General features: G+C 43.6%; 1 protein-coding gene across 1 annotated transcript in view; it reads left to right on the forward strand.

Moving 5' to 3' along the window:
- POU2F1 (POU class 2 homeobox 1) overlaps positions 1-21,840 on the forward strand; it is a 136,166-nt gene that overhangs the window by 60,536 nt on the left and 53,790 nt on the right. The window contains exon 2 of the mRNA XM_080648718.1: positions 8,783-8,848. Coding sequence (XP_080504844.1) covers positions 8,783-8,848 — 66 coding nt within the window. The remainder of the gene's footprint in view (positions 1-8,782; positions 8,849-21,840) is intronic.

Here is a 21,840-nt window from a genome sequence, read left to right on the forward strand (position 1 = left end):
AAAAGAAGAATAAAGTGAGAGGAATCAGTCTCTCTAATTTTAAAACTTAGTAAATAACTGCAGGAATCAAGCCTGGGGGGTTGGTGGAGTGATTAGCACTATGATCAGTAGAACCAAATAGAAGACCTAGAAATAGATCCAAACAAGTACAGCCAGCTGATTTGTGACAAAAGAATAAAAGCCATTCAGCAGAGAAAGGATAGTCTTTCTGACAAAAGATTTAAAAATAAAACCCTAACCCAGGGGTGGGCAAACTTTTTGACTCGAGGGCCACAATGGGTTCTTAAACTGGACCGGAGGGCCGGAACAAAAGCATGGATGGAGTGTTTGTGTGAACTAATATAAATTCAAAGCAAAGGAGCGGAGGGGAGAGCAAGAGAACCGGATAGAACAGCCGGATCCGGCCCGCGGGCCGTAGTTTGCCCACGGCTGCCCTAACCTAAACCCCACACATTAGGGAAAAGACAGAGAAGAAGACAACTTCAGGATGTGAGGCTTGGTGTACAGATTTTAAACACGACACTGAAACTGGGTTTATAAAATTGAAAATTGAGTAATTAGACTTTATCAAAATTCTGTGAAGAGAATAAAAAGACAAGCTTCACATTGGCAGAAATTATTTTCAAGGCACATATCTGATAAAGGACGCTTGTCTACAACATATAAAGAACTCTGAAAACTTAGCCCTAACAAGAAAACAAACAGCCCATTAGAAAATAGAGATTTTTAGAAAAATCCAAAAGGAAGAAATAGACACGTCACTAAAGAAGACTTATGGATGGCAAGTAGGTATATAAAGAAAGGTTCAGTATTCCTAGCCACTGCTAAAACGTCAGTAGAGCCATGCAGCAGTCATACTTCCACCACTGAGAAATGTTAGGGTTGGATTCTGTAGTGATGATGTGTTTACTGGATGCCAGTGTCGGGTGGAGCAGTCAATGAGCTGTGCACAGGCTGCAGTGATACAAGGTAGCACAGGCCACAGAAGGGATCAGAAGCACACGCCACTTAAGACTAGCTGCCTCCTAGTGGGGTGGCTTTCCCTACAAACCTCCATTTAAATGACAGATTAGAGCCACTGGCTTCGCTCTGTGTTGCCCCACAGCATGCTGAGGGCTCCTCGTTAGTGGTCTGTGCAGATCTGCCTCTACTTGTGGGTGGTGTAGTGACCAAGAGTTGTTGACTTGCTTGTGCCCCAAGTCGGTTGTACCACTTATTTAATTATACAATTTAATGATTATATAAACCAAGGAAAAGAAAAGTGATGCTTCTGTGAAAACTAACTTGAATGCATTGAAAATATGTGATAAAGGGTCATTACTAAAAATGCTATTGAATTAGACTTGAATAGGAGAGCTGTATAATATTAGGGATTGATTATTCTAAAAGGAAAGAATGGAAAAGATTCTGCACTCAGAAAGCTTCACATGTCTTAAGTTCCTGTCTTATTTTTAAAGCAGTTTTTCAATATGTGGGTCATAGGGTCAATTAAATAGGTTGAAAACACCAGTTAAAGAAAATAAATATATCAGAGTACATTATATCCAAGAAGCAGCATTGTTTCCTGAAACTTTCCTTGAGTTCTTTATATTTATTTTATACATATTATGTACAGTATAAAATGTGAAGATGGGAAAAGCCTGAAAAACAAAGCTAAATAAATTGAAACTGGAAAGATTAGGGTATGTATTAAGATATAATTGTCATTCAAGGAAGAAGAGGAAATTCAACTGAAAGCAAAGGTTTTGATCTGACAAAAAAATTGGTGAATGAATGTATATTTATGAACTTTGCATTAAAATTAAATGGTTATGATGTACATAGTGTTTTTATGGTATTTATTTTAAGTTGACCTTTTTGATTGACCCTCTGTCTCCACCCACCCCCTTTCTCTTACACTTAATAGTAAATGACCTAAGAGGCATTATTTAGGCCTCAATTTACTTTTTATGAAATCTATAATAATAAAAGCGTAATATGATAATTAGACCGGACGTCCTGTCCTCCCAAACGACCTTCCAGACGAAGCCGGGACTGTGAAGGAAGTCCGGGTCCCAGGTGCCTGCCAGCGGCTGGAGGGAAGCCCAGGTCCCAGGTGCCAGAGGGAAGCTGGTGCCAACAGCTGGGGGAAGGAAGGCCTACTCTTACACAGATTGCATGCATCAGGCCTCTAGTAAGATTATAAGCGTATTTATTGTTCTCTTTCCCGATGGAAACAACTATCACATCACATATGGACTCCTAAACTAGATATAAAATGAAAGCAATTGAAATGGATTAATTCAGGCTAAAATGTGAATGACTGACAATCCCACAAACCTCCCGGAAATCTGAATTTTTTTTTAAGTTTGTCTTTTTTGGGTTGCGTTTTATTGTATTTCAGACAGAGGACCAAATGTAGTGGACATTTGAGACTGAGTAAAGAAAGTTCTCTGTTCCCTTCCTTTAGGTCTGACTGTGCCATGGTTGGGGCAGTGGAGAGGGAGAGATGGTAGCCATCCTCCCTCAATCCATCTAGAGAGACCTGGACAGTCTTGTAGAATTGAAACCTGCCTTCTAGAATGTGCAGCGTACCTAGATAAAGGGTGGCAGAAAGGGAGTGTTATTCCCCTTCCCATTAAAACAGGGTAAGTCTTGTCACCCTGGATAGCTGCATCTCAGGGCTGTGTCCTTCTCTTGCCCTCTCCCTCTTCCTGGAGTGAAGATGGAAAGTTTTGCAGTAGAGGGGATGGGCCCCCCCTCTGAATACTGGCCTTCAGTGAGCAATAGGCCCCCCCCCCTGCTGTGCAGAAGCCCCCCTCCTCCCTCCTTGTGGTACCCTAGGCTCATTACCCTACTGAGGTCCTGCCCTACTTGGTACCTTTCAGCAAACACTCCTTAGTTGGCAGTGATTGTATGGCTGTAGCTCCAAGACAGAAGACAAATAGTTTAGGGGTATTACTCATCTGGCCCAGAGAGGTAGGAGGAGAGTTGCAGAGGTATTTCGTAATTACAGGCAATAAATTTAAAATTTTATGAAGGTAGAAGAGGAGGGAAGGAAACATTTATTGATATCTACTATGTTCTAGTCACATTCATCATTGCATCTTATCTTTAACCGCCAAGCAGAACTTACATAGTCCAATACTTATGCCTTAAAACTCATTTGAATTTTATATTCTGTTCCATACTATATAGTCTTGCTTGTTCACTACAGTGTTATGAATTGTGATTGAATAAAATTGATGATCTTGAAAGCTGTCCCATATCTGCCTCATGCCTCGATGACTCCCTGCACAGCTGCCCTTACAGGCGTGAGCACACTTACCTGACAGCCACCTCATGAGAGAAACGGCGTCATTTTACAGATGGGAAAAGTAAGGTTCAAAAGGGGAAGGCACTTAGGTCCCGCAGGTACTACAGGGCAGTGTTTGATTTCTCCCCATACCCTCTCCTCATATGCACTTTGTGATTCTATAAAACAAAAACTAGCAATATAAATGGAGTGCTGATCTGAAAGTTGAGAGAGATTCTCAGTTTTGTTTCTAGCTATTACTGATTTGCAAGGAAATCTTTTTAAGATTTTTTATAAAAATCTTGTCTTTCATTTTCTCATATTCACGTTGAGTTCAATTTCAACCTTAACATTGGCAAAAGTGACATATTTTTAAAAATCAGACACTTGGCGTGCTCAAAGACTGGTTCTGAATCAAAGCAGTTAGTAGCGGGATAATGCCCCCGGGAACTCTCCTTACCCAGTGCGTGTGTCTGTGTATTCTGTACACACTTGACTTTTAAACACAAATCCTTGTCACCAAATTTTGGTCTCCTGGCCACACTGAAGCATGCTATGTTAGCCTGGCCTTATTCGAGCCTTCCCCCACATCTGCCACATCCCTGAATATACAGCTTGTCCATCATGTGTAAGAGCCAGGAGCTCAGATTTCATGTCAGGAAATCTGGTTAAATCCCGACTCCACATTGCTAGTGTGGTGTAGAGTGCTCCAGCCTTCTGTGGCTCGGGGTCCTTGCTTTTAAAGGGGTAATAATGTCTGCTTCATATGATTTTTTTTTTTTAATCTTCTGAACCAGCTAGAATGATTCCAACATAATGTTGTCATATTATAATGCCTAAAAAGTTTGGGTTGATGTTTTACCTTGTAAATTCACTTTAAATTGTATAGATGTATTATTTAGTAGGGTTTTATACATGCACACGTACACATTCATATCTGTTAAGTGGAATCCACTTGAAATACTGGGTAATTCCACAATTTACACATCCCATTTTCTGATGGTTGTTATTGTAAGTAACAAACTGTCTCCCACTTAAATATATATTTCAGAGAGGAAGGGAGAGGGGGAGAGAGAGAGAAACTTCAATGATGAGAGAGAACCATTGATCAACTGCCTCTTGCACACCCCACACTGGGGATTGAGTTGGCAACCAGGCCTGTGCCCTAACTGGGAATCAAACTGGTTTTTTGGTTCATGGGTTGACGCTCAACCACTGAGCCATGCCAGCCGGGCAGTCTTCCACTTTTGATTGAGGCTGATGGGGAAGGCTACCCACATATCATGTGGTGATCCACTAATCTAGCCCTTCAGCTCATTGTATAAAAAGAATTGTGCAGCAGGACTTCCAACTTTTGTGGTTTTACCATCCTTCCCTGCTTCTGGGTTTTTACTGTTGCCTTTTGTGAGCAGTACTTTCCCCTGAGGGCACATATTAATAATCTGGAACCTTCCCTATCAGTGGGCTAGCACCATCTTGATGGTCCTGTGTTCTGCTTCTACCTTGCTAATTGTTTCCTTGGGATTATTTGGATTGTGTAGAAAGGTTTTTGCAAATCCTCTTATTACTGAAGTCATTGTTGCCAGCAGGAATAAGATTAAAGGTGCTTAAGTCTGTGGAGTTGTTTCTAATTTGTACGTGTCATTTCAGTGGCATTTTAACAGAACTCTGTCTCCTGTCCCTCCCTTCTCCCCTGGCACTATCTCAAGTTAGGTCCGAGAAGCCAGGCCATTGGAAGAAATCTCATTTTATCCTCCTAATTATTATGCTGGCACTCAGGAGATAATTTTTCCCTTCACGCACTGCCAATTAATATGCAAATGAACTGATAAATATTTATGCAATGATTTAAATTATGCAGGGAGGGCTCTCAGTGTATTCTGTAAATGAATTGTTCATGGACTTCAAAGTGCTGGCTGCTGTGCTAACGAGGAGAGATTTGCATAAGGCCCTAATCACCCGCATACTGATTAAGCTTCATTATGGAAACTGCCAGCTGCAATCTTTGTTTCTATTTTATTACAAAAAGGGGAACTTTTCATGCTTCAGTTGCCTTGACAATGTCAGTCCTAGCTGATAGGAAAGACTAAAACTCCTCCGAGCAACTGAAGTTTCCTTATTCTGTTGAAGATGGCTATGGTGTAACTGAAGTTGTAGTCTGCTTCTCCCCCAGTCCACTTTCCACCTCCCACTCTAGTTCCCTTAGTTTTGTCGGAAATAGTAGTACCTTCTGACCCCACCCAATCCGTTACCTGTTTCTTTGCTGTGGACTGTGAGCCTAGAAGATTTCACAGCAATGCTGGACTGCAGTGACTTTATTCTAGGTGGGTACCAGCACAGCTCTTTCTTATAGCTTTAACTATGGAAATAGCGGGTGTGGGGTTGGCTATGCAGAAATGCTTAATCACCTATACAACCGGCTGGGGGAGAGGAGAGGCCGATGGCACAGGGAAGGGGGAAGCATTTGCAAAGCACCAGTACTTGAATTTGCTGTAGGTCCCTCCCTACTTCTAGCTCTTCTGGTTCAGAGGAGACTTTCAGTAAATAGTGTGGATTTTGAGTTCAACTTGAATGGAGGACATTTTTGCTTTTTTTTTTTTTAATTTTCTATTGAGAGCGTGTCATGTAGTTCTAAAGACACTCTGGATCAGAAACAAGGTCTGAAGTGTACCTAAATAATATGTATGTTAATAAAAATGTTTTGCATACTTAGTTGAAATGTCTTGTAAAAAAACAAAAGTACTTAGTGCAAACCAGGTGGACCCATGTGCAGAGTTGTTCCCAGGAGAACAGATTTGGGTGACTGCCCTGGTTACTGCAGTTGGGCTGTGGATCAATTTTCAGATTTTAGAAATTGAACTTGCCAAATTTGGACAACATTAGCCTTTTTATTTTAAAACTTTAGCTTCTCTTCTTCAGAAAACAGTCATAAGCACTGGAAAGCCTATTTTTAGAGGGTTTTTTTAAATATATTTTTAGAGTTATCTCTATAGAACAACAAGCCTTTGGAGAGGGGCTTTCTGGCTTGAAAATATAAATTATGTCTTTGGTGACGACGATTTAAAAGAGATGGAGGTGCTTTGGTTTTTAGACATACTGTGGATGCTCGTGGTGGCCATACTTTGTGTTGAGCTTTGTCTGCTTGTGTGCAAAATTGTGGAAACCTCTTCGGGTTACTCTGGTCACCTGGAGGGTCAGATGATGGGAACTCCCGGACTCATATATCTTACAAATCTTTGCAAATGATTTTTTTTTTCCCTATTTGCCATTTTTCCCATTTGAAAAATTCAGGCTGCCCCCATCACCTTCACAGTTGCCAAGGTTAGAATAAAATGATAGTTCTGAAAATGTTTGAATTCGTAGGTAGACAGAAGGCATGGCCTGAACCCAGGGTAGTAGTGATGTCTGCACAGACCGTAAAAGCCACTGTTAACCACGTGAATGGCTGAACCAGCAAACCGATGGCAAGAATTCACCAAGAGCAACTTGCAGAATGTGTATTAGACTCAGTCACCTCAGGGTGCCCAGGAAGGAGCACTCCAAATATCAGAAAGGAAATTACTTATTTCAGCTTACATTTACTAAGTTGGGAACTCAAGAAAGGAAAGGAAAATATCTTTTTGAAATATTTTTAGCGTTATGTTTTAGAATAAGAAATTATATCTATTATTTTTAGTTAATAAATACTTAAACAGTCTTCCCATAGTTGTACCATTAATCAGAATTTTTATTTATTGTGCGTGAAGTAATTTGTTAAATGTCTTTGAAGTTCTTGACAATTCAATAGAAAATCGTTAGAATATTCACATGGAGTACCTGTGACATAATCTTTAATTTATGGGTGGGAAAATTAGGATATGACTGGTCAAGGTTGAGCTTATGACTTGTTAAGAATTGTGCCTTCTTTGTTTTTATGATAGGTAGAAAATTATCTTTTTAAAATGAATGTTAACTGGTTCATTATTTTCCCCACTTCCTCTGAAGCATTGAGCAGTGTGCATGCTTAATGGCATATTCTGTTACACTTGTTGTGATCTTTGTTGGCTTTCATAAGATTTTTGTTAAGTCATTCAGAAAGCTGATTTTCACCGAGTTGTACACCTGTTTCTTTCAAACCTTAGTGTGCTTTCAGATGACATTTACATTTTTCTGGGCAGTGGGGGAGAGGAAGTTGTAGAACAACCCTTATTTATGTCCAAAGACATAAGAATCTGAGTCCTTTGAACTTCTGAAGAACAAACCAAAGACATGAAAGACGTGTATAAGCACATTAGACAGGCACGTATTTAAAAAGCTGTGTTAGAATGGCTGGTCCCAGCTTCTGGGTTGGAAGTGAAATGTATGAAGCTCTCTCATCCCTTGTGCACGTACAGAATGCCACTGTGGCAACGTGGTTGGGGCTCTATTGATCGGTTTGATTTCCTATTTAAATATTTAAGCATATGACAAAATGTACTCTTTGGTAAAAAAAAAAAAAAATCAAATATAATATAGTTAAAGTGTTTATTCTCTACTAACCAGTAGTTAAATGTTCTTAACCTGGTGGGGAAAAGGCAGAACTTGCTGGATAGTAAACTTATTTGATTTGTAAATATGCTAAGTCTGAGTTTGTAGAAGTAGAATAAGGTCTGTATTTAATTTAATGAATATTTAGTGTTCACACTTCTGAAGAAGTCAAAGGAAGCAGATTTGCTCTTGTCCTGTCTGCTGCATGTCTTCTGGGATACCTAACATTGCTCGAGGAAAACTTTTCACCATGACATCTTCATTAAAAAGATAACCCTAAAGATAGGAGCCACAGAAGTGGGTTCGTTTGGGGTGTCAAGGCAGCATAATTCATAAGTGGGTGTCGTTGTGTGTGGTGGTGAGTCAGTCTTGACATTATTAGAGGTATCTGTTATGCCTGTGGTAACTCCTTGTACTGACTTATGATTGAGGTGTGAACTCAACATATCACTTTGACATATGCTTAGTTTCTTGGGGGAAGGAGTAGATTTGGAGATATTTTTCTTAAATATGCTTTGTACCATTTTTTTAAGTTACTATCCAGTCTGTTGTCAAGATTATCAGTGGGTTGTTTGGTCATAATTAACAAATATCTCTGCTTATGGGAAAAGAAACTTGATTGGCCACTAACATGTTTTCCTTGGTGAGGTGCTTCCCCAGCTTTGTTTCTTTAACATTTTATGCTTCATATTACAAAGCATTTACACCCTTTTCATATCAGACCCTATTATTACTTTTTAGGTTAGATTTCTGCTATCTTTCTTGGAAGAATCTTAAAATTTCTTAGAAAGACTCCTTATTTGTGGATCACTTCAAGGTTGATGGACTCTTGAATTTCTTTCAGATAAACTTTTATTGCAATTTCCAACATTTTAGCATTGATTCAGTCTTTTCGAACTATAGGGCTGTGACATTAGGCAATATTCTTAACCTTTCCCTCTGCCATAGTTTTGCTCCCCACCCCCAATTTTTTAAACTTCATTCATCTCTGATTTATTGCAGACTCAAGAATGAACAACCCGTCAGAAAATGGTAAACCGTCCATGGAGAGTGGAGACAGCAGCACAGGTAAGACACCCTTCTGGGACCGAGCTTTTTCATTCGACTTAGTAGAGATAAAAGAGGAGGTTTTCCATTTAACCAGGACTCATACGGGCAAATGAAGACCGATTTGAGTGCTGAGCCGTCAAATGTAATTTAGTACCTTCAGAAATGGGGGTGTCTTTGCTTCAGATACCCGACTTCTCCTGCACATGGCTTGTCTTTTTGCTGCCATTTGTCAGCAAGGCTACAGAGCAGCTCGGAGCATTGTCCTTTGGGCCCTGTCTGGGTATGAATTATGGATTTGCCACTTACTAGCTTTGTGATGTCAGGCAGTTTCCCTCATCTTTTTGAGACCCAACCAAAAAGAGGGATTATATATTTCAGAGGTCATTGTGAGCACTAAAGAGGAAGTGTTAAGCACAGTGCAAGCCACACACTCAGCAGAAAGTTGCTCTTGTTACAGGTGTTAACAACATAGTAAATCTTATCCACACACATTCAATAGAAACTATGTTAAAGTTATGATAGTGTCTGAACATAGTTAAAAACACACACCTGTTCTTACTAAATCCTTTTTTTTGGTGATTTTAAAAAAATTACACTTGGTTAAATCTCTTATCAGGAGAAAATCTATATATAAAAGGCAAGTGACCGGAATGACCGGTTGCTATGATGTGCACTGCAGCCGGCCAACCTCCCACTGGCCCTGCCCTGATTGGTCCCGATCGGGGCAGGCTGGCTGGACCCCACCCGTGCACGAATTCATGCACCGGGCCTCTAGTGACTTTATAAATGAGAAAGCTGAGGCCCCAGAGAGGAAAGCTGTCCATCCAGGGCAGATGGTCTCCACAGCCCACACTTAACTCTGTGCGTGGCTCAGAAGACATCTGACTCTGTGTCTGTCTGCTGGTGATAGTACAGGGGCTTGCCCCAGTTTTTGGTCAAGGCACAAATTACAGTCCTCAACCACATAGGGAATTACGGCCTGGGAAGTGCCAGTTTCTGAGTGGGCCAGGTTCTTCACTAGCAAGGACTTGCCTCTGTGACCTGCCATTTAAAAGTGCCTCACTGCCCTAGCCGGTTTGGCTCAGTGGATAGAGTGTCGGCCTGTGTACTGAAGGGCCCTGGGTTTGATTCTGGTCAAGGGCACATGCCCAGGTTGCAGGCTCGATCCCCACTGGGGGGGGGCATGCAGGAGGCAGCCGATCAATGATTCTTTCTCATAATTCTTTCTCATAATTGATCTTTCTATCTCCCTCTCACTTCCTCTCTGAAGTAAATAAAAATATTTTTAAAAAGTGCCTCGCTCTGGGAGACAGTAAGAATGTGAGTCACTCTTGGGAACTGTTTCCCACCCCCACTGACTACACAGCCTTTTCACTTGAAGCCGATGAATTGAACCAATATAGCAGCGTCCTCCCTACACAGCTTTCATTTTAAACTGTCCTGAACCTGAGGGTCCTTGTTAATCTTCCAGTCTCTGAAGTATACCTGCCCCTCCAGGTGACACTGAGCTGTGGGCTCCCTGATGTGTTAACATATCTCTCCAGTGAATCCCTGAGGCCAGCTGTGCAGACTGCTGTGCACTCCTGAGACCGAAGGGCCGCATTCGACTGTCTGAACTGTTGGCAGTGGCCTCCTCTCTGTCGTTTCTCTGTCCCATTTGGGCCCCATCTTTCATTATTTTGTAGCACTGGTGTCTGGCAGTGCAGGTGGGTTGGCACCCAGCCTAGGTGTGGGGCTTGCTTACAGAGAAATAGGGCGGTGGGTCCCATTCAGATACTTGGGAAGAGAGCAGGGCATGGTGCCTGCAGAACACCTGCGCAGAGGAGGCATGTTCCAAGGGAAGAGAAACTCACAGAATGACGAGCACTGGAGGCAGACACTGCGCCCTGCACTGCACCAGACCCCTGGGGACCCCAGCATGGTAACAGCCGTGTCAGGACCTACTGTGCCCTGAACACCTTTCACACTCGGTATGACTCCTGCTCCGGGGCACTGTGTGCATTGTCTGACTGCAGTTTGAATTCTCACCCAAGGATATTTTTCCATTGATTTTTAGAGAAAGTGGAAGGAAAGGAGAGAGACATAGAGAAACATCAAGGTGAGAGAGAGACATCGATTGGTTGTCTCCCACATGCTCCCCACCAGGTTCAGGGATCAGGCTGCAACTGGGTACGTGCCCTTGACCAGAATTGAACCTGGGGCCCTTCTGTCCACAGGCCGAGGCTCTATCCACTGAGCCAGACCAGCTAGGGCCAGTTTGAGTTCTTAATACCAGCCCTGCAAGCTAGGTATTACTATTGTTTCAAGAAATCGGAAATTGAGGCACAAAGACAGCCAGGAAATAAAGGCAGGATTACACCTGCCTATGGTTTCTCTGCAATAAAATAAAACTGCAAATTCTAGCTGGAGCACCTACTGAAACTGGCTCATGAATCCCTCTTTCTGTTTTCACAAGAAATGTATGGTGGAGTCACTCCCCCATAAGAAATTTACCTTATGGAAAACGTGTGTGAAAATGTACTAGAAGATTCCTAAGAAGTATGCATGAGTTCAGTGTAGGAAGAAGTGGTTTCTAGCTGGGAGGTTCAGGGAAGGCTCTGGAGGTAGTGAAGGGTAAACCGACCCTTGGAAGCTGGGTGGGATTTTAACTCGGTGGTGGGTAATGTATGTTCAGCATGAAGAACTAAGTCAGTGGAAGCTCAGGTGGGAGGAAGAAACACACCCTGATGGTCTCCAGTTCCTCCAGGTTTCCCACCAGGTCATGTGATGTCCTCCCGGTATCATTCACTCACGCTCAGCATGAGACCATCCCAGTCCTTCCTCAGGGTGGCCATTACCACTACCATCAATTTACTAGTGTTATTTTTGGAAACTTATCATTGGCTTATTATTTTTATTATTAATGAGTAAAAAATGACATTACATTTTAAATATAAAATGTTAACTTTTTTTGATATTTAATTGTTTTGAAATATTAAAACTTATTTTAAAATAACTGACTCACCTTTTGATTCATTAAGTTTGTAGTGAATGAAATGTAAGCCTTTGTCCACCTGAATCATGATGGATAGAGTGAGTCTCTCCTATCCCATCCCTAGGCACTTGATTTTTCATTCAGATGATTTCCCCCCAGGATAACATTAGGATCTTTCTGGCAACTGAAATGGTCAAAGAAATTTATTAACTCAACCTAATATATATTTATGTCATACATTCCAAAATTAGTATTGCCAGAAGTTCCTAGCAGCCAGTGATGTGCTGTCTGTGGGATTTATCAGTGCTGGGGTCAGACATAATTTTCTCCAGGTGAGAGAAGGATCATGAAAGCCCAGGGTGCCAGTGAGCACTCCTGCTGTTCTTCCTGGGAACCACACACCCGAGGTTCCCTCCTTGTAGAACATTTCCAGATAGAATCCCTGCATTTTCAGGAGATGCCTCAGAAATTCGCTGAGGAACTTCACTGAAGTTCTCATCAAAGCAGTGGAGCAGTTGCGATTTCAGACTCAGAAGGACTGTTTTCCCTCCAAACTTGTGTCTATCCAAGGACTATTTCTAATGTTCTCTTGCTTTTATTATGATCCCGATTTCTGCGTTCATTGCATACTACACTGTGTGGACTCACTGTGCTGGCCAAAGTGTTCTGACAGCCCGAGGGGTGAAATACCAACACAGAGTTTTCTTGGAGTTCCTCTGAGTGAAGTGAAGTAGTGGGTGGTTCCAGGGCTCATGGAGCACTTCTGGGGAGAGCCCTGGGAGCATAGAGGACCACAGGTTACTCTGTTCCTGCTGGGCTGGCAGATGTCAGCAAGGGGTGTGGCCTCTCCGAGATTCTCAGCACTGCCTGCCTGCCTGCCTGCCCATTGGTGCATGTGGGATTTTTTTAGGTATTCAGGGCAGAAGCTATAATTATTAAATATATGAGAATACTAAGTGGCACTTGGAATTGAGATTATACTTTTGATAAATGAATGAGTCAGCAATTGGTCCTTACACCAAGAGATAACCCGAGCACACATTTAGAATTTTTAAGATAGTACCCACTTCATTTTAAATTTAAAGGCCGCCTTACACACAGAGTGAGATTGTCTGTACCCCCCCCCCCCCTTCAGCACGGCAGCTTTGGCAGCTTTTTCTGTGATTTTTTTCTGACAAGTATAAAAGAATTTTCCAGCCATGTTATACTTTACCTGTTGCTTGACATACAAATACTGGACTTCACTAATCTCTCAGGTCCACTGTATAGCATCCTGGCTTGGAGCCGTGGCAGTGGAAGCTAGAGGTCATGTTTAAAGAGCATAGAGGGGTGATTGAGGGGGAGGGGGAGGAAAGAAAGAGGAAAGGGAGTGATGTAAAATGAATCCCTGCCTTTGCCTCTGGACCAGGCAGGAGGTAGCGCCTGCAGCCTGTTCTCTGAGTGGGGATTGTCTGAGTGGGAGGAGACTCGCCAAGGAAGTGGTGCTTGCAGGTGAAGAAGTGATCAATTGGAGGTAGAGGTGTTCCTGAGGAAAGACATCTATCTGGGCTGTGTTGGTGGTTGTGGTCTTCTGTGGAGATAGGCTGCTGGGAAGAGCAGAGTAAGGACCAAGGACAGAGCTCTTCTGCAAGGTTGCAGGGCCCAGCACAGGAGCCCTGCAGTGCCTGCACTGACCAGTAGGAGGCCACAAAATGCAGTCACACCCGCCACACTACTAGTGCTCAGTAGCCACCTGTGGTTAGTGGCTTCCATACTGGTTAGCACATCCATAACACATTTCATCATCACAGAAATTTCCATTGGACAGTGCTGAGGTAGACCAAGAAAGTGTACCACAGAGATCAGGGTGAAGCCAAGCAGTGAGTTTATGGCCTTCGTATTCAGGGTATTCAGGTCTGCAGAGAAGTCAGGGCACAGAAGCTTAAAATGTGACTGGTGGGTTTGAGAGTTAGTAGTTATGGGGACCTTTGAAAGGGTTAGGTAAGTGGTAGGAAAAGAAATTGCTGTGGATAGAGAAGTAAGTGGTGGAGGAAGGGGCATGGCAAACTCAGGTGACTCTTGTAAGGGAGACTGCATAGCATAGTGGCTAAGAACTATGTTTTATATAGTTCTAAATTTTTTCACACACCAAATCACTTAAGTTCTGAGCCTGGTTCTTTCACAGGCAGCTGTGTACTTTGGGCAGATTATTTCTTTCTATGCCACAGTTTTCATAGTTATAAGAGAGAAATAGATAATAATGATCCATTGCATAGAATTGACATGTTCATGTAAGCGAGTAGGTGCTCAGTCAATGCTTAGTCATAGCACTTATTAGTATTAGCATTAGGAAGTGGAGGAGAAAATCCTACATAATAAAAGGCTAATATGCAAATAGACTAAACGGTGGAATAACCGAACAACCAGTTGCTGTGATGTGCGCTGACTACCAGGGGATGTGCTCGGAACATGGCAGGTGTCGGCCATGGTGGGATGGTGGAGCTGGTGAGTGGGGATGCCAAACCAAGGCGGGGTACTGGTCGCTGTCATCAGGGCAAGCCTCTAGTGGTTACTGAAAATTCTTTGCTCCCATGGTCCTGCCTGGTGCTTGCACCTGCTGCCAGTGCTGGAGCCACCACTTGCACCCGCTGCTGGCGCCTGGTGCTGATGCCAGTCGCTTGGCGCTGTCAGTGGGTGTGAGTGGTGGCTGCCAGCCCCAATCGCCCCTCAGGGCTTCTCCACCTCCCTTGCTCCTTAGGGGCGGTTGGGGCAGCAGCTGCTGCTTGCATCCTCTGCTGATGCCCCAATTGCTCAGCACTATCATCAGGCGCAAGCAAGGCCAGCACTAACAGCTCATGGGAGTGGTGGCGGTGGGAGTAGATCTGCCTCCAGACAGGGGGTGAGGGGCCGCGGTGGAGGGGCCAGGTGGGGGCACAGAGGATGGGCCGAGACCCGCCCCTGTGCCCATTACAGCCTTGTGGCCCACAATTCCTTTCAAGGTGCACGAATTCGTGCACTGGGCCCCTAGTATTAAATAAAGGCAAGGCGAGAGTGGGAGAGGAGTGGTAAAGAAAGGACTGATGATTCAGGAATCAGTTCCCAAGGAGAAAGGGGTATTGCATTTCAGAGCACTGGTAGGTGAAAGGCAGAGGAATGGGAGAGTGAAGGGGCTAAAGATGGAGAAAATGGATACAGGTAAGTCAGCTTCCAGGTAGAATAATGTACTCTAAGCAGGGTTAGGAACAGAGGCAATTAGAGGTGACCCTGTGGTGTTGGGAAGAAGAAATCAGGAAATAGAATGCAGTGGGGACATCTGAGAGTAGAGAGTTCATCCGACCAATAAACAGTACAAGCAGGATTGGTAGCAAAGGGTCATAGTGCAAGCTAGGAACCCTGACACCAGGGAAAATCAGAGGATTAGAGGTTTTCCTGCAGCTTTTCAGGAACTTGTTTGTGTTTCTAAAGAAGGCAGGAAACGGCCACCATTTAACTGGCTCATATCCTTAAAGGTAAACATGAGGAAGGAGCATTTGACTAGGTGAGGGGGCAGGAGAAAGATCCAATAGAGTAAATGTTTGGTAAAAATTTTTTACCAACAAAAATGTTCATATGATAGAAATTTTAGAATTAGGACTTTCTCTGCTTTCTTGGTCCTCAATATTCCCTTTATGGGGCATGTCTAAGTGATTCGAAAAAGACTTGGTCACAGTATTTATTTTTCTACAGTTGAGAATCTATATATATAAAAGGCTAATATGCAAAGTGTACCCGCGGGACTTCGACCGGGAGAACAAGAGTTCTATTGCTTGCTATGATGTACGCTAACCACCAGGGGGTGGCACGGAATGAAGGAAGGCCCCGGCCGGTGGCTGGCAGCCAGGGAAGGGAGGCCTTGGCGGGCAGCCAGAAGGCCCCAATCGGCCCTGATTGCCGGCCAGGCCTAGGGACCCTACCTGTGCATGAATTTTGTGCACCGGGCCTCTAGTAAAGTTAATAAATACCTGTTTTAATAGTACCTCACATCCAGCTAGACTTAAATAATTCAGCAAGCATTAACTGCTCATAGGAAAATGAAATCAGGAAATAGAAAGAATGCAATGGGGACATCTGGGAGTAGATGTCCCATTACTGAGGAGTGTGGTAGAACAGCAGTGGAAAGTATTAGCAGATAGTAATAGTCATCCATCTTGCAGACAATCCATAGCATCACTTTGATTACACTTCCTGCTTTTGTAGGAACATGGAACTTTTAAAGTGATTCTCCTTCTGGATCTCCATTATTCCAGACTTCTATTTTATGGTGACTTGCTTACTGCATATGTGCACGCATGCACATACACACACAAAAAAAAATAAACAGAGGCCAAGTTTTCCTTAAACATCTTTTTAGATGTTATTATGTTAGTTAAGCTCCATGGTTGCTTGACTTTTTGTGAACTTCATGTGGAATTTGTGCTTGCTTGTCAAGGTGACAAAGTGACAGGCACAGGGATATTGTCATTATTTCCATTACAGCATCTGAAATTTAGGCTATTGGGTAAATTTCACTTTGACTGACTTAAATTTACTGACAAATAGAAATCTGTAAAAAAATACTGTATGTGTTTTTCTTTATTACATAGGTTTAATTGAAGTAGGAGTATATGATTTCTATTACTGATGAAAATGTAGTAAAGTATTATCCAAAATATACCTTCTGAATGATGAAAATTACCTTTCACAAACTGCATGTTCGAGACTCTCTTGGGCCCTCATTCAGGAAGTGTGATTTTTATTTTCACACGTGGTTCCCCCAGGTGTGATCGCATGTGACTTGGCCAATAGCAGGGGTAAGTGGCCTGAGAGACTGGCAAAGCTGTCTGCTGCGAGCAGGAAAGTTTATGCTGGCAGATTCGTCCTGGGCCTGCAGGTTCCTTGTATTTTTTTAAAATGCACATAACATAAAATTAACCATTTAAAGTGAACATTTCAGTGGCATTGGTACATTCATGATGTTGTGAAATGTTTTATATAGTTCTAAATTTTTCATCACCCCAAAAGTAAACCTTGTACCCATTAGGCAATTGCTGTCCATGTTCCCTTCCCAGCCCCTGGCAACCACCATGTGTGTTGTTCCCATGGATTTACCTGTGCTGGATATTTCAGATCAATGGGGCCACACATATGTGACATTTTGTGCCTGGCTTCCTTACTGTAGTACCTGTTTTTGGTTTGTCCATGTTGTAGCATGTGTCAGTACTATATTACTTTTTATGGCTGAATACTATTCCATAGTATGTGTATACCACAATTTATTTACCCAGTCATCTGTCGATGGACATTTGGGTTGCCTCCACTTTTTGATTATTGTGAATATGAATAGAGCTGCTATGAACATTCATGGCCAAGGATTTGAGTACCTGCTTTCAGCTCTTTGGAGTATATTCCTAGCAATGGGGTTGATGGGTCTTGTAATAACTTTGAAGAGCCACCAAACTCCTTTCGCAGCAGCGGAACCATTTTTTGTTTACAAACCCGTGCACAAGGGTTCCAGTTTCTCCATGCCCTTTCAGCACTTATTTCCCTTGTTTTCTGGTGTAGACATCCTAATGGGTTGAATAATATCTACCTTTAAAGTAGCAACCCTGTCCTCATTTTCCCTCAGGAAGAAGGATCAGAACGGACCCTCCCTCTTCTCCAGCAGTGCCCTGGTGCTGCCCCCAGTCGTGGTCAGAATGTCTTGTAGTGAGATGAGCAGTGGGTGGTAAGAGTGTGTCCATCTGAACTGTTAGGCTTCCACTTCCCTCGCCTGAGTGGCTCCGGCCTCCCTCTGCAACCTCTGCCACCTTTGTACCCTGTCTCCCTCCTCCTGGCCCTGTGGGCACTCTCAACGCACTGCTCACCTTCCTCCAAGCACATGAATTTGGCCTTGCTGTGCTTGAGGTTGGTGATGGTGCCTTCCTTGTTCTTGCCTGTTCCACCTCCTCTGTCTTTTCTAGATGACTTTTTTATAGACTTAATAAATCCACGTTAGAGTGATTTATTTATTGTCTGTCATTCACACATAACTGAGTAGCTTGTGGTATGGGAACATGACTTGTTTATCTTTGTAACCCTAGGACCTGACATGACAGGTCATTAGTTTGGATTCTGGTACACATGCTTGACCCTCCCTACCCCCATCTCTAGTTAATTCCATCTTCGGTTCAAGTGAGATGTCACCTCCAGGAAGTTTCCCCTGGCATTGCCTTCTCTCCCCTGTAAAGTCCCCTTTCTGTGTTGTGCTCATGCTCTGCATGGGTCTGTTGTCGCACTTTCCATGTTGTGTGTATCTTTATGAAACCAAAACCAGCCATTGCCTGCATACCCCACCGGACTCCCTGTCCCTTTTCCTCTTTATTGTCCATACATTTCTTTCCATCTAATGTTCAGTGTTTTCCGTTTGTTGGCTATTTCCCCACACTAGGATGTAAGCTCTGTGAAGACGTGGTTTCTGCCTCTTCTCTGTCCTGTCTCTTGCATGTAGAACAGAGCCTGCCACATAGATGCTCAGTGAGTATTTCCTTAATTCGTGAATGGCCAGGTCCAGGTTAGAGGACACCTGAGAGCAGAGCCTGCGGGGCCCTCTTCACAGCCGTGGCACCACACGCCAGAGCTCCGCACACATGTGAGTGTAGCACTTAAATTCCCACAGCAGGACCTTTTCCTACATTATATATGCTGATTCTCTTTTTGTTGTTTATACCCAAATAATTATATAAAAATAGAAAATGCACATAAGCCAAAAGAATTGTCTAACTGCAAATAATACGATTCAGTCATAAGTTTTGTGTCTAGGGAATAATGGGTTTATCAAAAGCTATTTCCTATAAAGGTAAAAGCATTCATTCTCAATGAGAAATTTCTTTTGAATTGTAAAGATGGCCAATCCTATTAAGAAGTTAATGAGCCGCCAAAACCGGTTTGGCTCAGTGGATAGAGCGTCAGCCTGCGGACTGAAAGGTCCCAGGTTCGATTCCGGTCAAGGGCATGTAACTTGGTTGCGGGCACATCCCCAGTGGGAGGTGTGCAAGAGGCAACTGATCAGTGTTTCTCTCTCATCGATGTTTCTGACTATCTATCCCTCTTCCTTCCTCTCTGTAAAAAATCAATAAAATATATTTAAAAAAAAAAAAAAAGAAGTTAATGAGCCCTAACTGGTTTGGCTCAATGGATAGAGCGTCGGCCTGCGGACTCAAGTGTCCCGGGTTCGATTCCGGGCAAGGGCATGTACCTTGGTTGAGGGCACATACTCAGGAAGGGGTGTGCAGGAGGCAGCTAATCGATGTATCTCTCTCATCGATGTTTCAAACTCTCTATCCCTCTTCCTTCCTCTCTGTAAGAAAATCAATAAAATATATTTTTTTTTAAAAAAATAAGTTAATGAGCCTGGCTGGTATAGTTCAGTGGTTGAGCGTCGACCCATGAAGCAGGAGGTCACTGTTCCATTCCCTATCAGGGCATTAGGGCACATGCCCAGGTTTCAGGCTCATTCCCCAGTAGGGGGCGTGCAGGAGGCAGTCAAACAATGATTCTCTCTCATCATTGATGTTTCTGTCTCTCTCCCTTCCTCTCTGAAATTAATAAAATATATATGTATTTTTTAAAGTTAATGACTTAGGAGAGAGCTGACTTATCCTACAGTCATATGTCGAAGTTGTCATTGTTGGGGTAGATTGAAAATTACAAAGGTAGTATAGAGTCTCGGGTGTGCTGGATTCTTACAGAGGTGGGAGGTCATACGCTACAAGTTCCCAGTTTAATTAGCAGGTGATACTCAATGTCATTGAAAGCAAGGTAGCCTCCGAAGCACCTTGCCCTTCTATATATTCAGGGTATAGGTCACCATTCAGAATAAATCACCTTTTATCCTCTATTGAAACAGAATATTTACAGATATTTTCCATTAAACCCAGTTCTCTGCAACCAGATTCCTTGCTCTGATTTAACTCTGCTTGGTGGTGTGGGTGATTCTGATACTCAGTGTGAGACCCACTGGAACAAACGAGTTCATTTCCCTGCTTTTAGCAAAAGAGTCTGAGGCCACTTAGAAAATGATTGTTTTCCTTTTTCTTTAGATACTAGAGGCCCAGTGCATGATATTCGTGCATATGTAGGGTCCCTAGGCCTGGCCAGAGATCAGGGCCTATCTGTGGGGCGACCAGTGGGGTGACCAGGGGGCCCCTGCTGGCACCTGCCTTGGCTGACCTGGCGCCGTCCGCTTGCCGGCCCCAGCCCCCACCGCTGCCGCTGGTCAGGACCTGCGGGCTGGGGGCAGCTCCTGTGTTGAGTATCTGCCCCCTGATGGTCAGTGCATGTCATAGCGACTGGTCGTTCTGCCGTTAGGCCTATTTGCATATTAGGCTTTTATTATATAGGATAGCTAGATTCTAAAGAGGTTACTAAAATATAATATTACTAATATTACTTTAAGTTTTCATTTCTGGCCTTTAGTCTTCCTCAAATTTTCTATTTTCTTTCCTGGTATGATATGAATTGATCTCATTTCATTCTCCTCCCACCCCCCAAATGAATGCCTTGTTTTCTATTTATGGGAAACTCCATTGTTTCACACGAGTCTGACCTGCAGGGCCTCCTCACCATGTTTTCCATGTCCTGATGTGCGTGGCTGTGTCTGACTCTATCTGATCCATTTATTTACCCTGTACTAGTCCCACATGGCCCTAACTGTCACTGCTCCGTGACCAGTCTTCCTGTCTTGATACACACCTGAGAAATAGAGGAAAAGACGAGAAAGAAAATAACTTGTTGAAATGAAATTGCTTTGAGATGAAATAACTTGTTTGACATGAAATTGCTTTGAATCCATTGGTAAATTTGGGAAGAACTTCTATCTTTACCCTGTTGAGTCTTATAATAAACTAGAGGCCCAGTGCATGAATTTGTGCACCAGTGGGGTCCCTAGGCCTGGCCTGCAGGATTGGGCTGAAACTGGCTCTCTGATATCCCCCGAGGGGTCCTGGATTGCGAGAGGGCGCAGGCCAGGCCGAGGGACCCTACTAGTGCACGATTGGTGCTGGGGAGGGATGCAGGAGGTTGGCCAGCCGGGGAGGGTCTGTGGGAGGGCTCCAGGGCATGTCCGGCCCATCTCGCTCAGTCCCGATTGGCCGGACCCCAGCTGCAAGCTAACCAACCGGTCAGAGCGTCTGCCTCCTGGTGTTCAGTGCATATCATGTCAACTGTCTGCCCCCTGGTGGTCAGTGCACATCATAGCAAGCAGTTGAGCAGCCTTAGCATATCATTAGCATATTACGCTTTGATTGGTTGAACGGATGACCAGACAACCAGATACTTAGCATATTAGACATTTATTATATAGGACTAGAGGCCTGGCGCACCAGTGGGGTCCCTCGGCCTGGCCTGCGGGTATCAGTGGACCTCTGTGCTGCCACAGCCTGGCCTTACCCGCCAGCTTGTCCGACTCCAGCCTGCTGTCTGCGTCGCTCCTGCACAGCATGAAGTAGTGCATGAGGTGGCAGGTGGCCGGGGCGGAGCCTGAGCCTGAGTCTGGGCTGGGCACCGCGCCACTCCCGCTCATCCTGACCCCGCTGCTCCTGCCACCACTGCTTGGGCACACAGGGGGAGTGTCTGCGGGAGAGGCTCGCGCTGCTGCAGCTGTGCTCACCAGAAGTGAGCCCAGCGTCTGGCGCCCATCTGTCAGCTAAGCGGTGCTCCCGTTGTGGGAGCGCACTGACCACGAGGGGGAAGCTCCTGCTTTGAGCGTCTGCCCCCTGGTGGTCAGTGCACATCATAGCTACCAGCTGATTGTTCAGTTGTCTAGTCGCTTAGGCTTTTATATGTTTAGATGAGCATTTATTTATGTCTTCTTTATTATTTTTAAGTAAAACTTTACAATTTTTTGCTCACAGGACTTGCTATATAGTCTGATAGATTTTTAGATAAATTTTGTGTGCTGTAACCTGTTAAACTCTCTTATTCTAATAATAGATAATTAGATTCCTTAGTATAATTATATACAAACATAATCAAATCATTTGAGAAGAAAGCTTTGTTTCTT

This window comes from Plecotus auritus, assembly GCF_963455305.1.
Source record: "Plecotus auritus genome assembly, chromosome: 12".
NCBI lineage: Eukaryota > Metazoa > Chordata > Mammalia > Chiroptera > Vespertilionidae > Plecotus > Plecotus auritus.